This window comes from Cynoglossus semilaevis, chromosome 12 (assembly GCF_000523025.1).
Source record: "Cynoglossus semilaevis isolate Cse_v1.0 chromosome 12, Cse_v1.0, whole genome shotgun sequence".
Taxonomy (NCBI): domain Eukaryota; kingdom Metazoa; phylum Chordata; class Actinopteri; order Pleuronectiformes; family Cynoglossidae; genus Cynoglossus; species Cynoglossus semilaevis.
This window is the reverse complement of record NC_024318.1, coordinates 7,607,909-7,620,008: the sequence shown is the minus strand read 5'-3', so window position 1 is coordinate 7,620,008 and position 12,100 is coordinate 7,607,909. Positions and strand designations below refer to the sequence as shown.

At 39.9% G+C, this 12,100-nt stretch overlaps 1 protein-coding gene across 1 annotated transcript; it reads left to right on the top strand.

Annotated features, from left to right (window-relative positions):
* The first annotated feature begins 980 nt into the window (after nucleotides 1–980).
* On the top strand, nucleotides 981–8,015 carry kcnk1b (potassium channel, subfamily K, member 1b). The gene is given in 4 exon segments (XM_008321830.3): nucleotides 981–1,636; nucleotides 4,342–4,573; nucleotides 4,575–4,726; nucleotides 5,865–8,015. Coding segments are annotated over 4 exon segments (996 nt in total). The 5' UTR covers nucleotides 981–1,281; the 3' UTR covers nucleotides 6,122–8,015.
* The last annotated feature ends 4,085 nt before the right edge of the window (nucleotides 8,016–12,100 follow it).

Here is a 12,100-nt window from a genome sequence, read left to right as displayed (position 1 = left end):
CTACATTATTGTGCTATTCAGTCAAAACTTTATGTCAACATCATGTACATGTATGTTGATGTTGGGGTGATACTAATAGATCATTAATTTGCTTAGACTGAAAACAACTTTTTTTGAGTTTTGAAAAACCAAAAGGATAGAAATAAAATCAATATTTTGTGTCTTTTATTTTGTTTTAAATACCCACACAGTATCACTGTTAACAGGGTGTTTTTTTTCAAAAATATTACTTATATATACTTACTTATACTATATGCTATATAGAAATCACACGAGTCGTATTTCGTAAACAGCTAGTTCTCCTTAAAGCCAAATCCTCTACGGCACTTAGTTCTCGCGCGTTGTGACACTATTAACAACCTTAACTGGGACAAATGAGCGACAATGGGCTGTTTAAACACTGAAAAGAAACCAGAAGAATGTGAAAGACATCTGAAAAGATAACCTGATAGGAAAGTAACGAGGTGTATACGTCACTCGGCCTTTGTCGCCGACACATCACTTGATGCCTTCAAGCACCATCTGAGGCTCGGAAATAGAGTAATTACATTAGAAAGAACGTCATAACACAAAAAGCGGGCATACTGACCTAGTATTTGGGCACGCCAGAGAAATATGACTTTGTTTGTAACAGAAACATTAACTTAATCGAAAACTTAAACCTAAAGTGATACACAGGCAAAAATCTGCTTTTGTGTCTCCAAACCAAATGGGGTTCTTTAGCATTTGTATTCATTATATATATATATATATAAAATACATTGTCCAACAGGCTACAATATCAGTGGCACCCAAATAGAGAGCCAGGGGTACTGCAACCACCCAAGTAGAATTGCTTGCCACTGGCTGCCAAAGAGCAGTCACCCCCCTTTTGTCCCCTGATATCCGTATGGGCTGCATATGGATATAAGAACACTTGTTTTTAATTTATTTATTAGAATATAATCTAGGTAAACATGAATAGTTTAGGGAAGAGAGGGGGGCACATGATGTTGCACTCGAGCTACAGTAGAACTGTGCCTCGTGTCAGCACAAGGAGAGAGTGGCATCCAAGCATTTCTGCTTGCTTTCTTTTGTTTGCTTTTACTGATATTTTCGAGTGCACCTGAAAGCATCACGCGACAGAGCAGGTTGCGCGGAGGGGAAGAGAGCCCACGGCGAAGCTTTGTGTCTCACAACATCCCTCTTCCTGAAGGGCATCTCGGAAAAATAACGTCCAGGTTAGGGACTCAAATCCAGTACTAATTAGCAGAGTAAGAGTGAGGTGATAGACCTCTTAAAATGCTTCAGTCTCTAGCCAGCAATTCTTGCGTGCGTCTGATCCAGAACCACAAATCGACGTGGTATTTCGTGTCGCTGGTCCTTGGGTATCTCCTCTTTCTCATATTCGGGGCCGTCGTCTTCTCCTCGGTGGAGCTGCCTTATGAGGACCAGCTGCGACAGGAGCTGCGAGCCGTTAAACAGCAGTTCTTGCAGGAAAACGGCTGTATCACAGAGGAGCGTTTGGAGCGGTTTCTGAAGAAGGCGCTGGATGCCAGCAACTATGGGGTTTCCATCCTCAACAACGCCTCGGTCAACTGGAACTGGGACTTCACGTCAGCACTGTTTTTCGCCAGCACGGTGTTGTCCACCACTGGTAAGTGCAGGTCACTGTCGACCAATTCGTGCATTTTAAATAACAATGTCAGTTCTCTCTATATTTTTTTTATTGAATCAGCTATTATTTATTCATGCAAGTTTGTACATCGTGTGCTTTATGTCACATTGCAACACACTGAAATATGCAACGTTGAATTTTACTTCATATAATCTTACATTACTTTAATAAGTTAATTTGTAATTGATTGACGTTGCTTTACAGATGGAAAATAAACCTAATACCAGTGATGCAACTCTAATAATGCAGGGTTAATAACACTGAATTAGAGTGTGGTTAATGTTTCAAAATACGGTCTAATTTTATTCTCTTTGTCCCATTATTTTGGAGGTGTACAGTTCCATCTAACTCCATGATCTGTGCTGTATTTGTTGTCACAACCTCAGGATGTTACCAATCCTATGCTGCCTCAGACATGTCGTCTCTTCGCCCAGTGTGCAATCAGTAGACTCCACAGCTTAATATGTGGTCCAAATATTCCACTCTTGTTGCAGTAATTAAAAAGTTTTCCTTACAACAACAACAACAAGCAAACAGTTTAGAATGTACAGTATATCATGACCTGTGAGTGTGACAAATTCAAAATAATAACCTAACCTCGCAAGGGCTGTCTCTCTATTCCTACTGTACACCTAAATATCTCAACACTTAGAAGCTGCTAAGCTCTAAAAGCCAGTGTGACATCACCTACTGTACAAATTGTACATTGTGTATTTGTCATCAAGCTCATCAGGCACTTATTGTAATATTATTTTTTCAAACCACAAATATTTCATCAAACTCCCTTCTACCGGCACTGCCCAGTAGTGCGTGAGACTAAAGGAGGAGGAAACAGAAAGTAACAGCTGAATAGATGTCTGTTAAACACGCCATGAAAAGGGCAGTGTCAAGCACCAATGAAATGAATGAAAGCTTCAGGAATCAAGGAAATTGAAGCAATTTTTTGCAGTGTTGCTGTTCTTCACTGGAAAAAAGAAAACATTCGAAGATTGTCCAACTCCAATTGCCAGCATGTTTGTCATCAACTTGGCAGGCCCTCTGTAGTTTACAAATGGTTTACAAATGTCCTCCACAGAGGACAGATTTGAACTACTGGTAATCAGCAGGATAATCAGTTGCTGTTCTATTCAGGAAACACTGTATATGCAGTATGCATTGAGCATGTATTCCATGTATTTAGTATTCCACCCAGCAGTCTCCGACTGTACTTCATTGTATAACATTATTGCAGAAAAGAGCAGAATCGTTAATCCAACTTGAAAGACAGGATTAGCCAAACAGGTACATATGTCAACATTCCTTCACCTTCATTTAGTCTAGTCTCTGGATATTTGAAAAGCTTTGCACGATATTATGCAAAGAGTCAAATGTACTGTACAGAGATCTGGAGATACTGCCCCATCCGCATACATATTTTGTTTAAAGAACTTTAGCCTGACAACATAGCACTGCTTATCTGAGAGATTTCCACATGGGAGATTGTGCAGATGCACAGTGGCCGACAGCCGGCACTACCTCGTCAGTGTCATTTTTAAAGTCACAACATGATTCTGTCAGGAGTGGATTTCCTTGTTGGTTTTATTGGAGTAGTATTTTTTACATCTGCTTACTGTAATTGTTGGATATTTAGTCATACCTGAGTGGCTGAGCAGACAAAGCAGTTACTACATAAACCAGGGAGACAATTTTACAGCACATTACCTTTAGTAGTTCTCACCGTAGGCATTTAAAGGCCAGGGAATTGAATGCCATCATAAATTCACTCTTAAGTTCCACATGTCAAACTGCGCACCAAGTAATATCAAGCAGATGCAGGTGTTTTTGTGCCTTAATGACATATTGCTGATGCAAATGAGCAGCTGTTCGGTTTGTCATGTACAGTTGTGGTATTTTGGACACTCATGCTAATGCCACTTCATGAGAACATGTTATTCTCAGCAGAAAAAAAAAAGGAATTACTCAGCCACAAGCCAAAAACATAACAATAAGGCTGCACTTTGTAGTCCTAATACACCTGTATGCAAATTTTTTGTTAAGAATTATGTTGTCTATCCTTATGTTTATCAACTCTTGTGTTGTATAGTTTTTTGGTTCTGCATGCTTGTTTGTTTCCCAACAATAATTAGGAACTCCTGTCTTCAGTAAGTGAATCAAGTGTTTTACTGTATGTGATGACGCAGACATCTGTCATAATGAATTTTTTACACTACAACATGAAAGTCAAAAGAAAAACCCTCGAGGTAAAGTGGAAAGACAAATAGTCTTAAACTTTGCAAATACAAAGTCTACTCACACGAGATGGGAACATCATTAAAGTGATATTGAATAAAACAAAGTCAGGGTCTTTTCTACATATATTTCACATAATGTTTGTACATTTTTGGCTTTTTTTTTATATCTGCAGATACTGTAGAACATAGTTGAACTAAAATTCCAGGTTGCACTGTCCTCTTTATCTGGATCTGTAGTATAACTACAGGATTTAAATACATTTTATAAACTGCACTATTACATTTTAAATGGTTGAAAGGTTTTAGTGACTCTTGTTGACCATAAAATGGCTCTTGGTTTTGAAGGTTGCAGACCTATTTATGACGTCTTTATCTTCTTTTATATCATCCAATCAGAGTCATTTCAGTTTCCTTGTTTTTTTATATGAAACCTAAACAATGGTTTCTGTGCAGGATATGGCCACACAGCTCCCCTGTCCGACGGCGGCAAGGCCTTCTGCATCATCTACTCAGTGATCGGCATCCCCTTCACCCTCCTCTTCCTCACTGCTGTGGTGCAGAGGATCATGGTGTTCAGCACCAGGAGGCCCATCATGTACATACACACACGCTGGGGCCTATCTAAACCCCTGGTAGGCATTGTTCACGCCACTCTGCTCGCCACGTTGGCCGTGTCCTGCTTCTTCCTCAATCTTCTCGGCTCTGGAGGATAACTGGAACTTCCTGGAGTCCTTCTACTTCTGTTTCATTTCCCTCAGCACCATCGGTCTGGGAGACTATGTGCCCGGAGAGGCTGCGAACCAGAAGTTCAGGGAGCTTTACAAAGTGGGAATCACTGGTGAGTGCTGCCGGGTTTGTTCGGGATTGGCTTATCAAGTTTGTGCTGACCATAATATCAATCATTTGCTATAATGTTGAGATAATTTCACATGTACGGTTAAAAAAAGTAACATTCTCGACAAAATCACCTTACATTTGGTGCTTTCTTGATTGGACATCGATCTGCAGGGAGACAGGAGCAGCTGTGAATTTAAATCTAAATTCTGATGCTTCCTATCTGAAAGAGGAAATTACTTTTTATGTGTTTGCACAAGCAGACCAGGCCCTTTCCCCTTCTGTAAATAATTTAACAATTAAAAAATTCACACCATTACATTTGTGCCACTCTTTAAATAGTTGCAAAATATCAGAGGTGATGTTATGGTCATTCACACAAGATTATTACTTTCAGCTCAAGTTCAGTGTTGTTGGACTTTGATCATTGACATAAGCAGCTGGGTGTGTTCTGTTCCCTTGTAAAGCAAAGGCTTGTCTGTACACTATATAAATATACCAGTTTAATTTAAAACGAATGACTAGGAAAAAAAAAAAATTAAGCAGAATGCAGCTGCTTATCTGTGTCTGCTGATGATATTTCATAATTGCATCAGCTTTAATTCACTCATCTTTTATAAATCAGTGAACTCACGCTGGTTCACTTACATAGAATGATAAGAATAACCATGAGTGATGTTTTTCACGTTACAAAATTCTACTGTTGAAATAGTCTTTTGAAACCGCCACAATCAAGAAAAGCATGTAATTGATTAATTATGAATTCTGGGGAGCTGGAACTGTGTAGATTTAGTGAACTGTCACCTGCATGTTTGGTGTGGGCGTGTGGTCCGAGTCAGCCCCAGACACATCAGTGACACGGCACAGTGTGGGGAACAATGGCTGTGATAAAAAAAAAGTGTGTTTGTGCAAAGGAAGCTTACACAGTTGTACACACTTTCTCCTAGTCACGCTACATTAACAGTGGCAGTGATGTCATTGCTGTCTGTCAAACCAATGGAGCATAATTGAACCGCTTGAACACAGTTGAAAATAGCTTACAACAGCTACCATGGTGTGCTGTGAGAAATGTAACTGCTTTAGTCGTTTATTCTATACTTCCTCACAAGGTCGTTACAACCTTCAGTGTTTTCTCTGTTTAGTTTACCTGATTCTGGGGCTGATCGTCATGCTGGTGGTGTTGGAGACCTTCTGTGAGCTGCAGCAGCTCAAGCAGCTGAGGAAGATGTTCTACCTAAAGAAGGAGAAGCCCCAGGACCACCTGGTCATTCTGGAACACGACCACCTCTCCTTCACCACCGTACCTGAAAGTGTCCTGGGCCCGAGGGACGGCAAGAGCCATCAGTTCGTCAGTGTTCCTACTCTGGCCTCTCCCAACGATGACCCCATGATACAGTGAAGACCACTAGATGCAGAGTCTGCAAAGCCCAGCCCTTAGCTCCAAGTAGTTAGCTAAAAAAAAACAAACAAACAACAATTTAATAAGAGAACACAGCTTTGCAACAGAGTAAATTTATGTGCATACATTTAGAAATATCTAAAAGTCACCCTCTAAGTCCTTAAAGTTTAACCTGCCTTTACGAGATTAAGGAGCGAAACTTCTTTATCTGCTGTATTATTTATGACATTTGGTCGACACATTTCTAGGACGTAGTTGGTCTCTTCAGTCTAGCATAGCTGTGAATAATGTGTGACCACAAGGCACAGAAATGTGTGTTTATTTTAACTGTATGTAGAATGTACATTATTAGGGTTTAAAATGTTAAATTATAAATTATTAAAACACCTAGTGATGAGCCAAACCGCAGCCACAGTCATAAAACCACTAGAGAAACGTATTGTCATTTGAGACTAGACTTACAGGAAAACTGGAAATGCTGGTGTGGTTTTCAAAGATCAGGTTGACACCTGTTGAATCATTTGGCTCAGCTTCACCAACTTATCCTCTACTTGATATTATGTGACATTTTATTATGAGGTGAAACATCCATTTGTGTTTCAGTTTTGTCCAACCGTGCACTATAAATTATTGATGCACCTGAGAGGCTGAATGTGTGCTGCACTGTGTCAAGAGGGAAACAGGCGGTGGTTTGAAAAGGGAACTGAACATTGTGCAGTCAGTAAAAAGAGTGCACTTAGCACACGTGCTGGAACCAGATAGTACTGCAGAAAACAGAGAAATGGAATTTCTCTCAAAGGAAATGAAAGGGATGCCGTCCTGACAGTTGGTTTTTCTTTAAAGTTAAATGTGACTTAACGTCTTCTGTGGAAGCTTTGACTGTTTCTCTAAACTTGAACAGAAACTATTTTACTGTATTCACGTGGCCTGACTTTAAAAGCTTTTTTAGAAGAGGAGTATGAAAGGTTTACAAAAAAAGCGTTGGTACTCATGTGCCAAGAGTACGTACGTTAAGGGCGACAGCAAGCAGCAAGGAGTACGGTTTCAGTTGAAATGTTTTTAAATCTAATTTTATATAAAAAACAAAAAGGTTGATTTTTAAAGGTTTTTACCCTGACCCCTTTAAACCTGTGATATTGAACCCTGGAAGACGAGAGAACCGTTTCTAGCAGGTAGATACTGAAACCATTCCATTAGTACTTCACGTTTTTTACATATCGAAATAATTTCTTTACGTTTGCTGCTGAATTTCTGACCTCTCCTGCTACGTCAGCACATACTGTAGATGCAGTGTTTTCAGTGTTTTGTAAAGTCTTGAATGTAATACGTGTGTGTGTTTTGTTGTGTCTGTGTTGCTGCTGTGACATTGGAGGCCTAAAGTAGGTTTATTTAAAACAGAGTGTGCAGGTGAGACTGAGTCAGCATCACTCACTCATCTGTTACTCTGTGTTTCTCTGTAGGATAGAAGTTTAACTATTTAATGCAAACAGTAACGCAGTGACACTGTTCATATTGTTAGGACGACAACATAAAAAGTCCAGTCCTGTAGATAATGTTCATGTTGAGTACTCAGTGTTGACGCTTTAACCATGGCTTTGAGAGTTTGTCCTCAAGGTTAAGACTGTCAAGGTGAAAAGGTACTTACTTTGTTATTTTCGTTCAGGGAGCAAACATGTTTGGAAAATTTGCTACGGGGATTTTTGTACATACGTTCGTGTTCTGCTTCACATACTGTGATACTTGTGCACAGTGAAGTATTTATAGTGTCTTAGCACAAATATTGTACAGGATAAAACCCGCAGTAATGAGCTTTTTCTATAAACTTCATTTCAACATAATTCATGGACTGTACCATTTTGCTGTGTCTTAAATAAAGTGTTGTTTTATTGCTTCATCTGCATGTTGGTGGTCATTTTATTATAATTCTTACATTAACAAATATCTTTATATATAACTGTATTTAGTGTATGTATGTTCTTTTCGAACAATTTGGTTCACAAACACAACTTTTAACCAAGAATTGCTTAACAAGCCAACAATATCAGGCGGGCAGCAATGATCACTGAGTGACTGAACGTATGGTGTCGCTCTGTGCTCGGGATATACATGCTAAGAACTGTTGTCTGACTATTTCTTTTATATATTTAAAAAAGCTGGTGAAAATAGAAAGGCGAAAAGAAAAGTAGCAAGAACAGCAATAGAAGTGAAGATAGGTTATACAAAAACATGAGAATAGCGCTTGTGTTTCAGATCTGGTTTTACAATATGGCTTAGCAAAGTCGTCGATTTGTACCATCATTAAGAACAGGCCTGTGTTAATCATGCTTAACAACCTGAAAATATAAGAGAGGAAAACAGCTTGTGGTGAGGTGTTTACCCAGTGAAGGTGGTAAACACACAAACACAACACAATTCTTTCTGTGCGCGCAGTGATTGGACATAAGCACCAAAGGGTGTCAAACAGACAGCTTTGGTAGAAAAGCAAATATATTCAGTGTTAGCAACAAATAGCAACATGTTTGTTGCCCATTTGAATCTATTTACACAGGTTAAACAGAATTACAAGATAATGGGACAAGGATCTCCTCTTTAAAGAAGTACTTGTCCAAGGCTTCAGGGGACACTGGAGCTATTTTTTACAGATAAAGCAATGATTATTTAACACAATTTCTGAATATCCATCCATCCATCCATCCATTTTCATCCGCTTATCCGTTACCGGGTCGCGGGGGCAGCAGTCGCCACCCAAATCACATTGCACCGTACCAAACCTTCCTGCGGGTGGTGAGTCCACTGGAAGGTACCAACCGCCCTAACCGGGATTCGAACTTGCCCAGGAGGTGAACCCTGGGGTTCCACACCAATGACAGAGACATTGCCTCTGGGCCAAAGCGCCACTAATTTCTGAATATATATTATATAATATTATTTTATTATATTATATATAAAAGTGTCATGTAGGAAGCCCACAATATAGTTTTTAGCATACAGATCTATAAATCATTTATCTTCTACCTTTTCAAGGACGCAGGTTGTGGGGTGTGGGCTGAAGCCAATTGCAACAGTCATTGTGGGAGAGTGGGCTTCATCCTAGCCAGTTCACCAGTCTGTCACTGGGTTACATATGGAGACAGAGCTTGACAGCCGGTGGTGTCGTAGTATGCCATCTGCTGGAGGGGGTGATGCTACAAGCCCTTAAAAAATTATGATAGTAAGAAAAACAATTATAATATTATAATTATTTGTTGCTTCTACTAATCTAATTTCTCCATAATAAAAACAAAATAATATCAGAGTACGTCCTCTAACGAACTCATGTGTCTGTCCTTAGCTTGTCTTTATTTGTATTAAACACACACACGCACACTATACAGGGCATCTGTCACTCTTTGTCACTAAGCTGTCAGTCAGGACTACCATCAGTACAGACATGAACTCTCCCCCGAGACACTGCCCTACACACCAGCCGCTTGTTGTCATGTATAATGCTCTCTGATCTTCTTGCATCATTCACACACTTGATGAGAAGGTACATGAGCCTGAGCCGTGAAGATAAAAGAATTCAGCCTTGTGCATAAAACCTGCAAGAGACGTTTGATTTTTTTTCCTTCCCTTTCTTGCCTCTGGTGCTAATGAAACTTAGCAATGCATCAGTGAATCCTTCAATGTGAAACTTTTAACTCTTTTAGAGAATTCTAATCCAATTTGGGGAGCGAATAAAATCTAATTGTGTGCGGCTCGTAGTGTTCAGAGAAAGCAAAACACACTCTGCACAAAAGCCCTGGAGGATTGTGTGTAATCCTTGATATTTCATCAATCAGTCGCCACCCAAATCACATTGCACCGTACCAAACCTTCCTGCGGGTGGTGAGTCCACTGGAAGGTATTAACCGCCCTAACCGGGATTCGAACTTGCCCAGGAGGTGAACCCTGGGGTTCCACACCAATGACAGAGACATTGCCTCTGGGCCAAAGCGCCACTAATTTCTGAATATATATTATATAATATTATTTTATTATATTATATATAAAAGTGTCATGTAGGAAGCCCACAATATAGTTTTTAGCATACAGATCTATAAATCATTTATCTTCTACCTTTTCAAGGACGCAGGTTGTGGGGTGTGGGCTGAAGCCAATTGCAACAGTCATTGTGGGAGAGTGGGCTTCATCCTAGCCAGTTCACCAGTCTGTCACTGGGTTACATATGGAGACAGAGCTTGACAGCCGGTGGTGTCGTAGTATGCCATCTGCTGGAGGGGGTGATGCTACAAGCCCTTAAAAAATTATGATAGTAAGAAAAACAATTATAATATTATAATTATTTGTTGCTTCTACTAATCTAATTTCTCCATAATAAAAACAAAATAATATCAGAGTACGTCCTCTAACGAACTCATGTGTCTGTCCTTAGCTTGTCTTTATTTGTATTAAACACACACACGCACACTATACAGGGCATCTGTCACTCTTTGTCACTAAGCTGTCAGTCAGGACTACCATCAGTACAGACATGAACTCTCCCCCGAGACACTGCCCTACACACCAGCCGCTTGTTGTCATGTATAATGCTCTCTGATCTTCTTGCATCATTCACACACTTGATGAGAAGGTACATGAGCCTGAGCCGTGAAGATAAAAGAATTCAGCCTTGTGCATAAAACCTGCAAGAGACGTTTGATTTTTTTTCCTTCCCTTTCTTGCCTCTGGTGCTAATGAAACTTAGCAATGCATCAGTGAATCCTTCAATGTGAAACTTTTAACTCTTTTAGAGAATTCTAATCCAATTTGGGGAGCGAATAAAATCTAATTGTGTGCGGCTCGTAGTGTTCAGAGAAAGCAAAACACACTCTGCACAAAAGCCCTGGAGGATTGTGTGTAATCCTTGATATTTCATCAATAAGAACAAATCCATCAGCGGCTAAAGCTGTCGGTCCGAAGATTCAGGGGTCACAGAGGCAGGACATCGTGTGGGTTGAATTAGACGGAGGGGAAAAACTGGCATCTCCCCTATAGCACAGCTTTGTGATGGCAGTGCTGCACTATTTATATCTCGACGTACACACTGGGACTTTAAGAATGCAGGGGGGCCTCGAGCACAAACAGTTCCCGCTGCTACTGCAAGCACAAGGATTTTGTTCAGCTGCTGAGAGGGAATTTGGGCTATAATTTCTGAACAATGACATTGATTACTGTACAAAAAAAAAACAAAAAAAGAAATGTTAGTCATCATGCCAGAAGCAGCAAACACTTTGGAGGACGTTATTAGTAATAAAAAAAGACTGTAGAAGCCGGTAGAAAACAGAGCTGCGGAGGAGAGAGAGAATAAAAATGGATGCAGCAGACATTGGCTTCATCTCTGCTGTAACTGTGTCTGCAATCAAACCTTCATTCCTTGCTGTGTGGGATGATTTCAGAAAACCGCAGCTCAGATTTAGAAGCACTGTTTTTTGGTAACATGTATACACAGCCGCAGCCTCTTCCTTTTCAGACTCAAAATAACATATTACAGTTGTGATAAAACAGCTAAAAAAATTGTGATTGTGTACATTTTTTTCCACCATACAGAACCATCATTAGGGTCTGTCAGACATCAGTGTGATTTTCAGCACTGTGTGTCTATAGTTGTGTTGGGGCTAATGGACAAAAGACAAACATTTGCGTTTAATTACAAACTTATAAATGACCAAATCCTCAGCAAACAAACAGTACAGTACTCATGTGTCAGACATCAACGCCCACTCAATAATCTGAACATATCCTAATCCTCCCTTCCTTCATTTTCAAACCAGAAAGTCTCCACACCAGAAACCGGAAAAATAATTGGTTATAAATATTCAATGGATGCGACACTATTCAGTCAAGCTTCCAGACTCAGAGAAGCTGCAAGTGTTTTTTTTTTTTTAACCCTCTGGAACACCGGGTGACAAATGATCGTAAATCCCTCTGGTAAATGAGAAAACACAAACAATCCAAAGT